This window comes from Chelonoidis abingdonii, chromosome 2 (genome assembly GCF_003597395.2).
Source record: "Chelonoidis abingdonii isolate Lonesome George chromosome 2, CheloAbing_2.0, whole genome shotgun sequence".
Lineage (NCBI taxonomy): Eukaryota > Metazoa > Chordata > Testudines > Testudinidae > Chelonoidis > Chelonoidis abingdonii.
In genome coordinates, this window is record NC_133770.1 from 189,178,217 (window position 1) to 189,197,892 (window position 19,676).

The following is a 19,676-nucleotide window of genomic DNA, read 5'->3' on the forward strand; positions in this document are numbered from 1 at the left end:
ACAGTGTAACACTGTTGCAAAAAAAAAAGTGAACATCATTCTGGGATGTATTAGCAGGAGTGATGCAAGACATGAGAAATAATTCTTCCGCTGCACTCTGTGCTGATTAGGCCTCAGTTGGAATATTGTGTGAAGTTCCGGGTGCCACATTTCAGGAAAGATGTGGACAAACTGGAGAAAGTCCTGAGAAGAGCAACAAAAATGATTAAAGGCCTAGAAAACATGTCCTATGAGGAAAGGTTGGAGGGGAGGGAAGAGGTTTGTTTAGTCTGGAGAAGAGAAGATTGAGAGGAGACATAACAGCTTTCATGTGCATAAAAAAGTTGCTACAGGGAGGAGGGAGAAAAATTATTCTCCTTAACGTCTGAGATAGGACAGGAAGGAATGGGCTAAAATTGCAGCAAGGGCAGTTTAGGTTGGGCATTAGGAAAAAATTCCTAACTGTCAGGGTGGTTAAGCACTGGAATAAATTGCCTGGGGTGATTGTGGAATCTTCATCATTGGAGATTTTTAAGAGCAGGTTAGACAAACACGTGTCAGGGATGGTCTGGATAATACTTAGTCCTGTCATGAGTGCAAGGGATTAGACTAGATGACCTCTTGAGGTCCCTTCCAGTCTTCCAATTCTATGATAGAATAGAGGTTTAAGTAACTAAATTATTCAATACATCTGAGAGCTCTACATAATGATTTGGCTTATGGGTCCAGTAACTCTAAATCAGAATTTGTTTTCCTTCCAAAGTGAAACTTTTCTTGACTTATTAGTATGAGGAGCTTCCATTTTACCATCTTGAAGTGAGGTATATGTGATTAAATAGCCCATCTACACATGCAGACATAATTTTGTGTTAATTTCAGTTTAGGAATAAATATATCAACAATTTTAGCATGGACCACGTAATCCAATACATAGCAATCCAAGCTAGAATGGGGGGCAGATCATGCTATACAAAACTTTTTTCAATAAGTATTTTTGTAGAGCAAAATAAGACCTTAAGAGTGGGTGTGTGTGGAATAATTGACACCTTCATAGGGAACCAAATTTGACAGTAGGTGTAGAGAGGTGACTAAATTGGGTCTGTTCCTGCTCCCATTGAAGTCAGTGGCAAAGCTTTCATAGACTTCAAGGAGCAGGCTTAGGTCTTGTGAACAGTCACTAATAGTTAACTTCTGGAGAGAACAGCGTGCTACAGATGTGCTAAGAGGCATGGTGCTTTAGAAAAATGCAGAAGTTGGCAATTTTCCCTCTTATGTGTGACTCCTGCTGCCACCACCTGCAGCACTTCACTGGTGGTGTGGTTACTCTGTTTTCTTTTTCTTTTAGCAAAGCTGAATCAGCAACAGTTTAATATGCCCAATACTGCATGCCTATAAGAAATCAAAAGCTAAAGGCATTGATGTGGCCAGCGGAGAGCTGGAAATAGGTGAAGATAGATGACTGAGATTCTGCAGGGTTTGCCATCTAAGCTTTTAAAATCTGTAATATGTGGTTTAAGATAACAATAATGGAAAAAATAACAACTGTTTCCCCCTTTTTCCAGTCTCATGTATAAACAAGATATAAATTATGGATACCACTTACATCACCATATCTTGTTTGCATGGTGCATTTAGACTGCAAGTAGACAAATTGCCAAAGAGATCCAATCAGTGTTCTAAACTCAATTATAACTCTGCTTTGGTCACAAATCCAGTGTATACATTTATATGGCCCTCACATGACCTCCCTAGATGAACACACTTTTAACAATGAAATCTGTGTTGAGGAAAGATCGAGACTGGAATAATAAATTGTTGCATATCAGGATTGGTTTCATTGGTAAAGACTTTTGTGGGGAATCTTATTGTTAGGAAAGGTATTCCTATTCCTTACATCACACAAGCATATGAGAGTGCTCAAGTGCTATCCTGAATCAGGGCCTCAAAGATTTAAGCTCAAATAATAGGTGGATATTCACAAAAGTTTGTTTCCAGATTTTTATGTGAAGACTAGATTGTATTTCCTTTTAATATTAAAAAAAAATAATTTTAACTGTATGTATTCATTTGGATAGGCTAGAGAAATTTCAGCAAGCAATAGTGCAGGGGTAGGCGACTATGGCACATGTGCCGAAGACAGCACACAAGCTGATTTTCAGTGGCACTCACACTGCCCAGGTCCTGGCCACTGGTCCAGGGGGGCTCTGCATTTTAATTTAATTTTAAATGGAGTTTCTTAAACTTTTTGAAAACCTTATTTACTTTACATACAACAATAGTTTAGTTATATATTATAGACTTATAGAAAGAGACCTTCTAAAAATGTTAAAATATATTACTGGCACGCGAAACCTTAAATTAGAGTGAATAAATGAAGAGTCAGCACACCACTTCTGAAAGGTTCCTGACTCCTGCAATAATGTTTGTAAAATGAATTGCATTATGAAAATTCAGCATGGGAATTCAGTAGCAGAACAATGTATCTTACGGACAACATAAAAGATATTTTTAAAACAAAGTTAATACACATCTTAAATTGCAGAAGAGCAAAAGAAAACACACGACTATTCAACCCAGAGCAGAACAAGTATAAGTGTCTATTGTCACACTCAAATTTCCAAAAATTTTCTTTTCAAATGAAACTTTCTAAGCTTGGTCTACGTCTTAAAGTGATTTTTTTTTTTTCTGGAAAGTGTGAACAAAAACTGTTGAGCTTCCCTGAGATGGGCAAGATGAAAATACCTTCTCTCCCCCACATGGTATTTCCTACTTTTATTTATTTATTTATTTAATCTTGAAACCACTTTTTCACAGATCCTTGTCAAAAATAGCTAAACATGCTCTCTTTGCAAGGCCTTTCCATAGTCTTTCCTACACCTTTGTGTCTCAGTGAAATTGTTACAGTTCTACTGCTTTCTGAGCTTCCATGCACATGCATAGTTTAGGTATGGGAAAAGTTTGCCCTTAAATGCTAGTTGTTTGAATATACGGTGAAAATATATCATAAACGTAGGTTTCCAAGTAGCTAACTCAATAACTCTTGGCCAAAAATTATGATCCCTAGTCGGAAGACTTTTTGCATGGTTGTGTGTGAAGTAGTTGCACTTAAAACATTTCTACTAGTTCAAAAGTGTTCATTTGTTCTGTTGCTATATTCCATTATAAGGTAAAGTCTTTCAAATTGACAAATATTTTAAGCATGACTACCTACTGTGACAAAGTTCTTCCTCTGCCTTGGTGGGTCCTGCGCTTATTGGCAGATTTGTTCACCTCAGTGATCTTCCCTTCTTGTGGAACCACAGTCTGGGTCAGCTCCTCCTGTGTCTGGTCAGGAGTTAGGAGGTTTGCGGGGAACCCGGGCCCGCCCTCTACTCTGGGTTCCAGCCCAGGGCCCTGTGGCTGTCCATAGTGCCTCCTGTAACAGCTGCATGACAGCTACAACTCCCTGGGCTACTTCCCCATGGCCTCCTCCAAACACCTTCTTTATCCTCACCACAGGATCTTCCTCCTGGTGTCTGATAACGCTTGTCCTCCTCAATCCTCCAGCAGTACACGCTCTCACTCTCAGCTCCTTGTGCCTCTTGCTCCCAGCTCCTCACACACGCTCCTTCTCCTCTGGCTTCTCCTGCCTGACTGGAGTGAGCTCCTTTTTAAACCCAGGTGCCCTGATTAGCCTGCCTTGATTGGCTGCAGGTGTTCTAATCAAAGTAGCTATCTCTACTGCCTTCTAGAAAGATCTTAATTGGCTCCAGGTGCCTTGATTAACCTGGAGCAACTGCCATTTGCTTGCCAGGGTACTAGGGATTTGTTTAGCCTGGGGCTAACATACCTGTTTCTCAGAACTTTACTGTAGCCATCTGACCGTGCCCCCATCACACTACCAGTACTATAAATAATGCTAGAAACTGTTTAGGAAGCAGTGCAAAAGTCAATTCACCTTCAGCTGGTGAATCTTTTCCTGGATGAACAAATACACTACCAATAATTTAACCCTTCCCACTAAAATGGTGACTAGATTTTTTGTGTCCAAGCTGGTAAATTTCTGTGACTGTTTTTGCTAAGCATTAAATGGAGCTAAACTGAATATATTAATCTGACTGGAGGAGCCCTACATGACTGGTACCTCACTCTTTCCTGGCCCACCCTAAGGCTAGTGAGGCAGTGATGGATCTTTACTCCCCATTGTGCTGTTGGGGAATTCAGTCTTGCCCATGGCCACAAAAGTCATTAGCAGAGACGGGATTAAACTCAAGATTTTGACTTTATGGCCCATGGTGGTTTCAGTGGCTCTCAGGATTTTGCAAAGTTGCCAAACTGGATTTTTTTTATGTTGCAAAATTTGTGCACCATTATTCTTAAAGCTTTAAGGTAGGAAAGGAACATACAGTCAGACTTAACCCACCACTGAAATATAGCCAGCCCTCGGGTGGGGCTCAGCAGCTGTTTAATAGTGCAATATTCAGTTGAAACTTCTGAGGATATTTTGGTAAGAGAGCCTGTTATGATCGTAGTCAAACCTTGGCTGTATCCCCACGTTTAACAATCCTGGTCTTACAAAAGGTTCCTTGAGATATTCAGTAACCATATGTTTTCAGGACCTCAGTTTCATGTCTCATGAGATGGATGTTTACATGTTTGTTTTGTAATATTTTGGAAAAAGACATGCTTGTTCTTGTAAGGAGTATAAAGTGAAATTTATTTTTCCAAGAGGATTTACATGTTAGCTGATGTGTTGAAAGACAAGTTCAAAGGAAGCACCGTATTAATATGGGGGCTGCTTTTCTAGAGATTGGTGCTCAAATGCAGTTCTGTAAACTCCAGCGATGTGGGTCATTGTTCTTACATAAGACATCTTCATGTATCTTACAAACAAACTGTATGTGAATTATTTAGAAGCAAGGGAATAGAACAAGGCAGCTGACAAAGACACCTGAATACAATGTAAATATATCTAAGTAGTCCCCTGACCTGACATAGCTGCAGTTTGTAATGTTGATGGGCCTTGTGTTTGTCTTAAATTTCTGGACTCAAGAAGTTGCAGAGAGTTCAGTTGTGGCTCGGCCCTCCCCATGGAGCACAATAAGACAGGCCTTCTTGGGCCCTTTTCCTTCCTTGTTCATCCATGCCAGAATCTGACTTTGAGTTTGCATCTGTAATTTTCTTTTGGCAGTAGATAGCCATGCAATTTTTAAGGTGTGGGTGTTTTTTTTCTTTTCTTTTCTTTTTTTCTTTTCTGTTTTTTGCTCCAGACCCCATTGAAGATGAAGTCCTATTCTTCATCTCTTCATTCTAGGGATGCATCTTTTCCCTTAAATCCTGTGGATCCTTTCTGATTAGCTTTTGCATACTGGTCAGTGGAAATGTGGGGGATATGGTCAACCGTCTGTCTTTAGCACACTTTTCCCTTTTGCACAGCAGTGTTTGCTTTTTTACAAAAACACGTCAGCACTTTTTTCCTCATGGTTGTATCCTTTCCTTCCATAAGTTTCACCAGACTGGTCTGGTGACATGTACAGGGTGTGATGCAGACCAGTGACTGTAGATGCCAGCAAAGAGTTATTTCCTTGGCATATATTTTTCAAATATCTGCTTGGTGCTTTTCTGAGTTTCCTTCATGCCACGTTTCCAGTTGATTCACACTTTTTTGTCTAAGGTCTTATTTTGGGGTGACATTAAAGTTTTATGTGTTATTTAGTAGGACTTAACAGAATGACACAACTAGATTGTATTGCAATGTCTGATTAATAACTTGAATCTCTTTTTGATTCTTAAGGCAGGTCTACACTAGAACCTTTTGTTGCCTGAGGAGTGTGACTTTTTTCTCTTTAATGACATTTCTATACTCACAAAAACCCTAGTGTAGAAACAGTTATGTCATAAAAGTGCTTTGTTGGTATAGCTTATTTTGCTCAGGAAACTGGTATAAACTTTACTGTTAAAAATCACTTTTTTGGTGCATGTACATTTAGGAGGGTTTAGCTATCCTACAGACTTTTCCTAGTATAGAGCTACCCTTAGTCTTCTGAGGCTACAACTTCTGCATATTGTCACATGCCTGGTAGTAGTCACTTAACCACAACCCTCTTCCCAGCTCTTGTTCCTGAAAACAGAGATTTCCTGACTTTATCAACAGCTATATTCCCCTTACTCGTATTTTATCATTCTTTTTTCTATGAAAAGAAGACTTTGCTGTTTTTCAGATTGTTTTAGCTCATCTTAGACTCCTTTTCTTTGCTATACTGTTCCATAGCCTTTCCCCCAAACTTCCCTTGCTGCCTTTTAGCATGGAACCTGTTTTGCTATGACTTCGCTTATGTCTATCTGATTGTATTTCCTGTGGCTTGGAATGCCTCATGTTCATTATATGAGCTCCTCTTCTGCTACTTAGATTCAGCAGCAGTGGAGCATGAAGTAACCTTTCTTACTCATATTAGTGTTTATATTTTTCTATATTTGTGTGATACTGGTGTGAATATTCACAACTTGATAAAAGCTGTTATCTTAACAATGGCCCAGAAGTGGCACTAACTAATTCATTCATGATATAGAATTGAGATAACATGGTAGCTTAACACTTTTCAACTTCACAAATTTGTTGTAACAACACTCTTGAAGTCAGCTGCCTGTTTCATGCTGAACAGTCTGTAGTTTACCAACTTCCTCTTCTCTGTGATGCAGTCTGCTTTTAATTTCAGATGTTTGGCATGCACTGCTGTGCATCTAGAACACTCTGCATGCATACTTGGTAATAATAATGGACTCTTTAGAGGAGAGGTTTCCAAACTTGTTTTTGCTGTGCTGCCCTTCGGAGATTCATATCACATGCATGTCCACTCAGCACAGGGGAACGAGGGTACCCAGGTGGTGCTGAGTTTAGAGCTGCAAGGAGGAGGAAGCAAGAAATCCCCATGCGACTAGCTTATGCGGGGAGGAAGCTTGCATGTCCTGCTTGAATCCAGCTGCCCACACTGGGAACTTGTATGTATGCATAGGGGTTGCACATGCTCCTGCCCTCGCTTTCCAAGTGTGTGTGCGCACTAGGTGCAAGGCCATTGCGGTGGGTCCAGAAAACATTAGCATTGCCAGCGCCATGTTGATTCCCAGTGCATTCATGGGGCTGGGGGGAGATAGGGGGCATCTGAGGGCGGGGAGGGGGAATTTGTGAGAGATATGGGGGTGGAAATAAGTTCTTGTGAGGCTGCGTGGTTCCTGTGGGAGCTGGCTGGCAGTAGGATGGTGACACAGAGCTGAGAATACTGGGCAATGGTTAATTCTTAACCACTCAGGTCTTCATGCCCTGTGATAACCTCAGTCTGCATCACCGCGGGGGGGAGGTGGGGTAAGCCCCACAGTTTGAAAACCAGTACTCAAGTCTGAGTAAAGAAATTGTTTATTTTAGTGCTGCACATGTTGTTTTTTAAATGCACCAATGTTTTATTTAATAACACACAATTCTGGAGAGCATGTATAGATACAAATGTTATACTTAAGTGATTGATTCTTAGCCTTCCATACCAAGTGTAGTGGTTCTTAGCCTTCCATACCAAGATGCTCATTTGTACAGTGAGATCGCCCCAGATCCCCCTTATAAATCTAGTTCTCATTACCAATATGCAGCAACATCCTGTAGGTTTTGCAGTGTCCCACACCTCTTTACATTCCAGAATACTGCCAGGAAGTCCTGAATGAGGAGCCCAAAAATACTGGGTGATAGGGAAGTCACCATTACTTCAGCAACCAGAAGCTTCGTAGGCACCTAGAATGGAATGGACATGAGCAACGCATCTCGAAGAACAATAGTTACAAAAGGTGGTACTGAAACAGTATCGGGCTGAAGCCTGTCTTCCTTTTGTGTCTTGTTTAGGACAGAATTTACTGGAGCCTAGCAAAAAATAATGAACTGTAAAACAATGGCTCTAGTTTGGGCAGGTTCATAGTTACATAAACAAGGTATAATCAAGACAGAATTGTTTGTTTCCCAAGTTAGCTATTCTTACAGGTTTTCAACAAGAAAAAGGAGAATAAAAAGATAAATAATTTTATTGTAATCCCTTGTCTTGGCAGATGATGATTTTTATATTTTATTTTTTAACTTGAAAGTACTGTATTGTATGCAGTACTCTGCTTTTTCCCTGATTGGAAGAGTGTTTTCCAGGATTCCACCCTTTTAAAAGAAAATTGGACTTAATTACATGTCTACTCAGATGTATGTCTTGTAAATCATATTCAGATAAGAGTGCATTTCTAGAAAATATGTTCTAATGCAATTAAAGTTGAAGGTTTAAGGGTGAGGTTCATTTAATTGAAGAATATAAAGATTATCTAAAGAAGATGTTTATTAATGCCACTTTTAGAGTCACTGGAGTATTATTCTCATTAGCATTCATGTTTCTTTTCTAATATCGTTCCTGTGCTAGGTAGGTTTCTAAAGAACAATTTTTGTAGGCTTTTGTTAGTCAGAACAGAGCACGTTAAACAATATTTGTAGGGATATAGTACATATTTTCAGCAAGCAGTTCCTGGAAAAATAGAAAACAAATATTTAATATACCATTCTTGCTCACATTTGTGCTGGGTTTTATGGACAGGACAATATGTTATGCCTTTTAATGAAAATAGTTTTATTGAAAATTTAGTGCAGGCATTACTGCTTAATTACATTTTGAAGCAAAAATTCTCAGAGTATAGAAAAGTCCGTAGGGATATTTAAAGAAAAAGTTATATGAACTAATATACTTACTATGAAATGTATTCTATCTAACTGTTTTCCTCCTCCATTTATATTCTAAGAAGAACTGCTGAAACGTGAAAGCTGTGAAGCAACATTAAAATGCTATTTAATGTGTCATGGGAAATTTTTGTTTATTATTTCCCCAAATGAAAGACTGTAATAAAAAGCTTTTTCCACTGCGGTTCTTCAGTAGGGGCTATTTCTAGCAATAGATTAAACCAGATGTAGCATTGCCTAGGGTTATATACTCTGGTTATAGGAGACAAGTCTCATTGCCTTACCTTGAGGCATTAGGTTGAGTCAGTTAGGTTATATGAGTAGTGATTTTTATCCTTCAGGGTTGCAGAGTTTCAAGTGATAGTATGTGACATTTTTGCAGGAAGTACAAGAAACAGACATGTTTTTAACCTGGATATGGGATGTAAATGGCTTTTGCTCAAGTTTTGCAAATGGAAAACTTTCTTACAGCTGAAAAACCAAACCTTTCTGATTTCACAAGCATTCTGCTGGGTATAGCCCCCATTTTAAGAAACATATTTAATTAGCTTTTGAACAACATTTCATATTCATACAATTTTGTTAAATAAGAGACAAGAGTATGGTATTTTCATATAGATTGATCTAAAAGTAAAGCAACTGTTTCCCTGCCAGGTTGAAATGAATCCATCATGATTGACATCTGTAGCTTTCCTGTGATGCCTGCTGCAAGATAAATAATTGACTTTTATATGACTACTGAGAGCATCCACTGTTAACATTAGGCAGATGAAAAATAAGCATGATAAGCTCTTAGTTATTGCATAATTGGCCATTAGGAGATAGTTAGCCCTTTCTGAAACAGTTGGTGTTGGGCACTGTTTTGAGGCAAGATATCTGACTACATGGCCAGTGATCCGATTTTGGTACAGCAATTCCTCTGTCATCTAAAACCAAATGGGCTTGTTCCTAAAGGTGACCTGCAAATTAAGTAAAGCAAAAGTATCAGTTTTTCCATTATGAGCTGAATTCTCACAATTAGCCAGGAGGAAAAGGGGGGTAATAAGCACATTTGACTGTCAGCATACATTTTCTTTGTTAGCGGGTTCAGAAGTCCAGACCTGCCAGGCATTTTCCGCTTCATAAATGGAGTGTGTCGGTTTACACTCTTGTGGTAACATTACTTCCTCCAAAGTACCCTACTGGAGCTAGCCTCCAGAGATCAAATAAGCCTGTATTTCTCCAACAGTGTGTGATTCTGTAAATGCTACATTGTCTTAGTAAGGAGCACTTTAAAAAAAAAAAAAAAAAAGTGTGTTGTGACACTGGAGTTTTATCCCCAAGGTATAAAGTAATAGCAAACACTGAACAACTCCTGTACATTGTTGAAGAAAATACTAATTCACTAGAGGATGGCTCCAGCTTGCCATAAATTTCCATAGAGGGTGTGATGTAGCCAGCAGTGTGTATTGTGGGATGTAAGTCTGAGAGTGGACAACTCATAGGATGTCTGGGCCAGTGGAACCTGATAAAAAGTTGAATTTCCTTCTCTCTTGGACTGTTTGAGTATTTGAATTATTATTTTAACATTAGCAGATCATCTAACTAAGTTCACTAATTATAAACTAGGGCTTGAATCCCACTTTGTTGTTTTCAGTATAGTTGGGTATAGCAGGTGCATAGTACTTTCTGTATTTTTAAGTTTCAGGAACGGCTTAAAATTCAATGCTGTATCTAGAATTAATTACAATATTTTAAAAAATGAAAGGATTTAGCTATTTGATCTTCAGTATTTCAGGTTCCCACTAGGTGGCAAGATCATGCCTGAACTAAGGAATTATATAAATTAATATTCACATAAATATTTAATCTGGAAAAGGTAAACAGTTCAAGCTTGAAAATGTTTAATCCACTTTTAATAATAGTTTTAAACACTAATGTAATTTATCGTTTCAGGCTGCATTAAATAGCTGTTAAATTGTGAGCTAATGGTTCTTGTTCACATAGACTGTACCTTTTGTTTTAAATGACTTGTCACGGATCAGGCTGTAGATGTGTGCCCCAACTGCCCCAACCACATATCCCTCTGCCACAGTTGTGGTAAATAAAGCTTAGCTAAAGTTTATATTAGGACTTGCAGGATTATCCAATGTGAACGTCACTGCCCTGTCCCTCAGATGGAGGCACAAACTTGGAAGTCTGCCATGTGTGTTGTATTCTCATTGTAAATGGAAAAGACAGCTCAAATCCCTGATGTGTCAGGATTTTCTTTAACCCGGGTTCAAACATGGACCTATCCCATTAACTATGGAACTTTTTGCAGCAGTGTTTGCTTTTCTGTGAACAAATAAATTATTCACCTTATTTGATGATAATGCTATTCCAGGACTTGTAGATATTAGGTAGTTACTTTACAACTCAAAGGGATTGGTTTTCAGAAATTAATTCTCACTTTTTAAAAATCATTTTAGGAAAGCCCAAGAAGATGACAAGAAAGTGGTTTTAGCTGGATGTGTTCCACAAGCCCAGCCTCGTCAGGATTACCTCAAAGGTCTGAGCATTATAGGGGTAAGAACATTTGTCAAATAGAAAAGATCTGTTAAGATTTTCATATTCGTTTTCTTGCCCTTAAGAGTCATATAGTGTTGCTGTCTGAAGTTTTATATTAACTTGTTGGCTAGATGGGCCACGGCTATGGGCAATATCTTGTGTTAAAAAAAGAGGCTTTTCACACAATTTTTCAATGCCAAAAACTAGTTCAGTGGTAGGCAACCTATGGCATGCGTGCCAAAGGCTGCACACAAACTGATTTTCAGTGGCACTCACACTGCCCGGGTCCTGGCCATCAGTCTAGGGGCCTCTGCATTTTAATTTAATTTTAAATGAAACTTAAACATTTTAAAAACCTTATTTACTTTACATACAACAATAGTTAATTATATATTATAGACTTATAGAAAGAGACCTTCTAAAAATGTTAAAATGTATTACTCTCATGCAAAACCTTAAATTAGAGTGAATAAATGAAGATGCGGCACATCGCTTCTGAAAGGTTGCTGACCCCTGAACTAGACTTTCTTCCTTTCTTCTACTGGGAGAGCCTAGCGTTCAGTCCCTCTCTAGACCTTTTCGTTCTGTGGTTCTTCTTCGAGTGCTTGCTCATATCCATTCCAGTAGGTGTGCGCGCTGCGTGCACATTCGTCGGAGACTTTTACCCTAGCAACACTCGGCGGGCTGGCAGGTCGCCCCCTGGAGTGGCGCCACTATGGTGCCGAATATATACCCCTGCCGGCCCGTCGCTCCTCAGTTCCTTCTTACCGCCCATGTCGGTTGTTGGAACTGTGGAGCGCAGTCTGTTTCTCCACTTCCCTAGCGATTCTCTCGTTTTTTCTGTAAATTGTGTATATAGTTGATCTCTTAACAGTAGTTAGTAGTTAGTTTTAGTAGTAATAGCTTTTGTAGATAGTTAGAAGGGACCGGGGGTTAGCCCCGTCCCCTACCCTGGTACTGGGCTCATCCCTGGATCACCGGGCTTCAAACCGTGCGCAGCCTGCTGTAGGCCGATGCCCACAGGCGACCCGCATGACTCCTGCCTTAAGTGCTTGGGCAAATCTCACTTAACGGACAAGTGCAGGATTTGTAAGGCGTTCAAGCCCCGAACTAAGAAAGAGCGAGACGTTCGCCTGAAGCAGTTGCTGATGGAGGCAGCGTTAACTCCACCGTCCTCGGCACCGTCCGCGGTACCAGGAACAAGCACCTCCTCGGCACCGCACCGCACGCCCTCTGAGAAGACGTCGTCTCACCAGTCTCTGGCACCAGCTTCTGGTCGGCACCGGTCGCTCTCACCGCGGAGCAAGAAGCGCAAGCCTCCTGCGGCCGCTATGCCCGCGCCGCAGTCTGAGCCCTTAGCCAAACCAGACTGCCCGGCATCGACTCCACCTGCCGTGGCACCGATGTCTGCCGCACCGTTGATTCCAGCCTCGGAAGGGCCGTCGAGTCCGGTACCTACCAGCTCCCCGGCACGTGCCACGGTTGAGCTCATCGTGCCCTCCACCCTGGAGATGTTCTCTGCTGCACGAGACCTGATCGCAATGACGGAGCCTGAGCTGCCTCGACCCCCGGCACCGCCGATGCGGGTCCTACAATCTATTGGCAAGCCGGCCCTTGTACGACCTTCTCCGCCTGGCACCGTGGGACTCCGTCGTTCCAGGTCCCGCAGATGCTCACGGTCTCGTCATCGCTCTCAGTCCCGCGGCCGCTCGCAGTCCCGGTACCGCTCCCCATCAAGGCACCAGTTGTACTTGCGGTACCGCTCGAGGTCCCAGTCACCGTCCAGACATTACCGGCACTGCTCCAGATCTTGGCACCGCTCGCGGCACCACACTTCCCGCAGCCGATCTCGGCACGGCGACTCTCGGCACCGGTCAACCTCCCGGCACCGCGCTGGTCTTAGGTCCTGGTCACCCTCACGGCACCGGCGGGACTCCCGGTACCGGTCCCCGGCACTGCACAGGGCCGGTTCTTCTGGCCGCAGAGACATTCCTCACACGGTCTCTGCCCCACCGTGACCGTCTCGCCAGCCGTCGATCTCCTCTCATGCTGATACGGCATTTTATGGAGAGTAGGACAACCAAGATCCTCATCAGTGGCCCTTTTGGACTCCGTGGGCTTACCACCAGAGCCAAGGTAGCCACCATCCGCTGCCGCACTCTGCCCCCTCTGACCATCGGGCTCTGGAGTCCACGGCGAGCAGACCCCCTCCAGCGAGCACGGCCCACCTCCTGCTCAGGGCATGGACCAACAGGAGCAGCCCCTAGATGCCCCACAGGACCAGGAGTCTCTTCCTCATCTTCCCCGGATGAGGCTGTGGCAGGAACGGCAACGTCAGGACCGCCCCCAATCGACCTCAGGTCTCACCAGGACCTCCTCCGCCGCGTGGCCCTGAACATAAACTTTCCTGTGGAGGAAGTTCCTGAGGTGGATGACCCAGTGGTTAGTATCCTCTCGGCAGAGGCCCCAACGAGGGTAGCGATCCCCTTCATTCACTCCATCCAGGCTCAAGCCGATACGATCTGGCAAACCCCGGCATCGGTACCTCCTACAGCAAAAGGAGTTGAACGTAAATATATGGTCCCGTCAAAAGGGTATGAGTACCTTTATGTTCACCCTCCTCCTTGCTCGTTGGTAGTCCAATCCGTCAACGAGCGGGAGCGACATGGCCAGCAAGCTCCTGCGCCCAAATCCAGAGAGGCCAGGCGTATAGACCTGTTGGGCAGGCAAATCTACTCTGCGGGAGGCCTCCAGCTCAGGGTGGCGAATCAACAAGCCCTCCTGAGTAGATACAATTTCAACACCTGGGAGGCATTGGGGAAATTTGTAGAGCTTGTCCTACAGGACTCCCGCCAAGAGTTCTCAGCTCTCCTGGAGGAAGGGAAAAAGGTTGCGAGGACCTCCCTCCAGGCCTCGTTGGACGCCGCGGACTTGGCGGCTAGGACTCTCGCCTCGGGGATAGCTATGAGGCGTATATCGTGGGTGCAAGCGTCAGGTCTGCCACCTGAGCTGCAGTATACTATACAGGACCTGCCCTTTGACTGACTGTCAGGGTCTCTTCTCCCAGAAGACAGACCCTCGCCTCCAGAGCCTGAAAGATAACCGCGTGATCATGCGTTCGCTGGGAATGCACACGCCGCAGACTCAGACACAGTCCTTCCGTTCCCAGCCCCAGCGATCCTACCCCCCACCTCGACCGAGACAGGACTTCTCCAGGAGGAGAGACCGGACCTCTCGTAGGCGCCAGTCTCGCCCTCAAGGGGGTAACAATTCCGGTCCCACCAAACCACCGGCGGCACCGAAGCCTAACTTTTGAAGGTGCGCCCGAGAGCAATGTACCAATTTCCCCCCAGGATCCCGTTCAGTTTGCCAACCGCTTCGCAGCTTTCTTCCCTGCGTGGTCCCAGCTAACAACGGACCGCTGGGTCCTCAGCACGGTGGAATGTGGCTACCGTCTTCAGTTTATTTCGATCCCGCCTTCCCACCCTCCCTCCTCGTCCCTCTTCAGGCCCATTCTCACGAGAATTCCTTCTGCACGGAGTTTGACCTCCTGCGTGGGAAGCCATGAGAGGAGGTTCCAGAGGACTTAAAGAGGCAGGGAGGTTCTATTCCAGATAGTCCTATTCAAGCGAAAGGCGCGTCTCGACCACTTGGTCTGCGAGCTCTGAACAAGTTATCAAGAGCTCAAGTCTCGCATGTATCCCTGGGAAAATCTTCTCCTCCCTCGATCCCGGAGTTGGTACGTCTGTTCTTGATATGAGGGACGCATATTTTCATATCGCGATTTAACCACCGCAGGCAGGGTTTCTTCGCTCGTGGTGAATCTCTCACTACCAATTGCGGTCTCCCTCGGCCTTTCCTCGGCCCGTCGAGTTTTTAACGAAGTGTATGCGGTAATCGCGGCCTACTCCATCGCACATCGAATTGTGTGTTTCCTTATTCTCGACGCCTGGCTGATCAGGGACTTCCGAGGCTGAGTACTGCACATGTAGACATCATCAAAAGGTCTGGTTCTCGTTAGTCTATCATCAATCTAACAACATCCATTCTGCATCTACGACCAGCAAGAAGAATTAAGGGGCCGCTGCTGGACTCCAGTCGAGCACAGCCAGCTGCTCACAGAGGTTCATCTAGAGTCTCGCTCATTCAGGGGCCTCCAAGCTTCCCAACACCTCTGTCCGACCGCCGCTCACTCTACAGTCCATGCTGCTGTGCACTTGCAGTGACAAAAGCACGCTAGACTACGCATATTCCTCCGTCACAATCTGGCTCGTCGGTCTGTGCGTCCACGCAGGGATGCCCTGGAACGGATATCAACAAATCCATCGGCACGTTGCGGGATCTCTCACTGGTGTCGAACCTCCATGGTGTGTGCCGGGTCGATCCATTCCTCCACCTCACCCTCGCTGTCCTCTACAATGGACGATCTCCTCTCTGGGGTGGGCCACACCGGTGGGCATCTGCGTACCCAAGGCCTTTGGTCCTTGCCGGAATGAAGCTCACTATCTGTCCGCAGAACTCATGAGCAGTCCATTGGCGTGCAGCCTTCTGCAACATCACGGGCCGTTTGTGTCTTTTTCACCGAACACAATGGCATGTATTACATTAACACAGGAGGACATGACTCTTCTTCTCTTTGCCGAGCAGTAACGGTGTGGATTTTGTATAGCCTCAGCTCTACGTGGTGCCTTTCTCCCGGGGGTCCGGACACACTAGCGGGACCCACCTGAGCCGGTCCGTCCTGGCACACGCGATGGCTCGCATCCGTCCAGATATCCTACTTGTCTGTTTTCCGAAGTGGGGCTTTCCCCAGATCGACCCTATCGCCTCAGGGACAGAGATGCCAGGGTTCTCTCCCTGCAAGGTTGCTCCCGGGCTCGTCTTTCGGACGCGTTCCTCATCTCCTGGAAAGCGTGGTCTCCTTCTATGCCTTTCCACCCTCCCTATTCCCACAGAGTCCTGCTCAAGCTCCGCAGGACGGGCCAGGCTGATCCTAATCGCTGTGGCATGGCGAGGCATGCATCTGATACCATGCTGCTCGACCTGTCCCTGGCGACGTCAATACCACGCCACTCTGCCCGGATCTTATACGCAGACTTCGACGCTTCATCACCTGGACCTTCCCGTCTGCACTGCGACGCGTGGCTCTATCTGGTTGAAACGAGTCTGAGCGCCGATGCTCCAGTCAGGTTCAACAGGTCCTCTTGGGAGCAGAAACCCCACGCGGGACACGTATCTCGCTAAGTGGAGCGGGGGTTCTCTTACTGGTGTCACAGCGTTCCCTTGTTCCTAGTGCCGTTTCAGTCCCTGTTGTTTGGCTATTTATTGTACCTCAAGGGCCAAGGCCTAGCCCTCTCTCAATTAGGTGCATCTGGCCGCAATCTCCACCTTCCATCCTGGAGAGTCCGCAGTTCCACCTTTTCTCACCCGATAGTTCCAAGATATCCTTAAGGGATTGGAGAGACTTCTTACCCCCTGGTTAAGCTTCTCTACTGCGGATCTCAACCTTGTGCTATCTAGGCTCACGGCCCTTCCTTCGAGCCGCTAGCCACCTGCTCGTTACTCTACCTGTCCTGGAAGAACGCCTTCGCTGGTCTCTATCACCTCGGCCAGACGGGTATCTGAGCTCCGTGCGTTGGTGGTAGACCCACCTTACACCATCTTTCACAAAGATAAGGTGCAGCTATGACCACATCAGCATTTCTTCCAAAGTGGTCTCTGCCTTCATATTAACCAGGATTTTCTACGGTCTTCTTCACGAAGCCGCACAATCCCGCCGGGACCAACAGCTACACACCCTAGATTCCGCCGGGCTCTTGCTTTTTACATCCACAGACTAAATCCTTCAGGACGCTCGCCCCTTATTCATAGTAGTGGCGAGCGTATTGAAAGGTCTGCCTGTAATCTTCCCAGCGGATTTCGTCATGGGTGATCTGTATCCCGGACATGCTACTGACTTGGTTCACGTCCCAATGGCGCCTCACCGCCCATTCTACCTCGGGCTCAAGCCCGTCTGCCGCTTTCCTGGCCCAGGTTCCCATCCAGGACATATGCCGGCAGCTACCCTGGTCGTCCGTGCATACCTTTACATCGCACTACGCGCTGCGTTGAACAATCGAGAGACGATGCCGCCTTTGCTCAGCGGTCTTACATTTCCGCAACGTCTCGCTCGCCCCCACCGCCTAGGAAGGCTTGGAATCACCTACTGGAATTGGGATATGAGCAACACTCGAAGAAGAAAAGACGGTTACTCACCTTTGTAACTGTTGTTCTTCGAGATGTGTTGCTCATATCCATTCCACACCCGCCCTCCTTCCCCACTGTCGGAGTAGCCAGCAAGAAGGAACTGAGGAGCGACGGGCCGGCAGAAAGATATATCCAGCGCCATAGCAGCGCCACTCCAGGGGGCGACCTGCCGGCCCGCTGAGTGTTGCTAGGGTAAAAGTCTCCAACGAACGTGCACGCGGCGCGCACACACCTACTGGAATGGATATGAGCAACACATCTCGCAGAACAACAGTTACAAAGGTGAGTAACCGTCTTATACATTTCACTATGGTTCAATGGATGCTTTGTGTCAAATACATTCTTGCATGTAATTGAGGTTTAGTCTGTTTGCAGAATTTAGTGTCAATGTCCTATGCAGCCTGCAGGGGGTGAGGGCAAGGATTAACTCTGCTACTTTAAATTTAATCTTCTGTGTTGTTGTTAGAAAGAAATACAGCTAGTTAAAGTCGAAATGCAAAAGAGACAATAGTGTATAAATTATATAGGTAGCACCTGTTTTTCATCACGTTTGGGGTTTTTTTACTTCTTGCCTTTGGGCAGAGTGACTGGGGAACGTGACAATTTTACTCTCTACTCAGGGCAACAGAAAGGGTTAATGCATCCATGTCTGTGAGCTGTTAAACAGTTGGCATGCTTCACCCTGGTTGTAGACAGTGAGGATCTTGTGTATTGTAGTTTTTAAAGTGCTTTTGTATCCTTTGGGATGAAAAATACTGTATAACTGCATCAGCACTGAAAAATTGTCATGAAAATTGATGATCTCGGGCACAAAATACTAAGGATTCTTCATCAATTAAGTCTTTAAATAAAGACTAGATGTCTTTCTAAAATGCTTTTGTTGGGCCTATTGCAGTAATTCCAGAGTGAAGTTTCGTGACTTGCATTATGCAGGTCAGAGCAAATAGTACTACAGATTCCTTCTGGCATTAAAAGGTATTAAATGTATTAATTAAAATATACTCATCCTCACTTAGCTATCATGAGGATAAACCAAAACTAATCTTTTAACTTCCTTGTGTTTTTTAAAGTCATGTTGGGTGAGTAAAAAGAGTTCTTACAAAGCCAAGTAGGAAGTAGAACATAAACTAGGTAGGCTTTTTAATTATAATTTTCCATTAAGATAGTTTGTGCTTATTGTACTATTTGAGACAACCGCTTTACAGCTTCACTCATATTGCTATGTACACTTAAAATATGTTAACCAACCACTCACTCATAGAAATTTAGAGTTTAAAGGGACTTCAAGAGGTCATCTAGTCCATTCCCGGCACTGAGACACATATAGGGATCAATTGAATCTACATACAATCCTGCACAGTAGGTTAAGGGGATGTGAAGTACCCCCTTACTCTCTTCTTATATGCAGGCTGCATTGCAGGTCACAATTTGGTGGAGAGAACCTCTCCAGGGCCACTGTTCTCATATATGTGCAAATGGATGGGAGTGAAACAACCTTTGACTCTGTCACCCTCAGTGCAGCAGCCAGTTTAGTACAGCTTGCTTCCTCCATGCAGCAAGGGAGCAGCAAGGACTGAATTGTGACTGAGTCCCTACTCTGCCCCGGAGCGCATAATTATGTGATCTGGGCCAATCTAGCCTGTAGTAAATGTACAAAAATCTGTACATAAAAAGACATAGAATAGTAAGGAAACATATACTGGATTAAAAAAAAAAAAAAGGAAGGGGCCTATATCCTCTGACCTAAATTGTGATTTGTGATATGCTGTGTCAATTTTTGAGCATCCAACCGGAGGAAATGATTTCTAGAGGGTGATTAACGCTTTTCTGAAAATCAGACCTCTTCACTTCATCTTAAATTGGGCTCCCCAAATTACTATTTACTAATTAAAATATTTTCCATTTTGAATTCGAAACAGACAAATGTATTAAAAGTTAACTAGCGCGATTAACACACTGCCCCCAAATCATTGGAATTGGCCTTGGAAACATTGAAATGATGTTCACAATAATGATGATGATTATAAAGATAACAGCAGTGTGCATGAAAGTTATAGTTCCATAAACATAGGACATCATAAGTACACAAAGCTCTTGTTCTATAGACCTAAATCTTCAAAAGAGAAACCCTGGGTTAGAGTCTCCCTTTATCTCTGCTGTATTATGCTTTTGTTCCCCCTCTCTCCCCCTCCCC

General features: G+C 44.2%; 1 protein-coding gene across 3 annotated transcripts in view; it reads left to right on the forward strand.

Annotated features, from left to right (window-relative positions):
* The window catches only part of CDKAL1 (CDKAL1 threonylcarbamoyladenosine tRNA methylthiotransferase), a 626,106-nt gene that overhangs the window by 202,664 nt on the left and 403,766 nt on the right, over window positions 1–19,676 (forward strand). For all 3 annotated transcript variants that reach the window (XM_032776978.2, XM_075062869.1, XM_032776979.2), the window contains exon 6: window positions 11,158–11,254. In XM_032776978.2, the coding sequence (XP_032632869.1) occupies window positions 11,158–11,254 (97 nt within the window). The remainder of the gene's footprint in view (window positions 1–11,157; window positions 11,255–19,676) is intronic.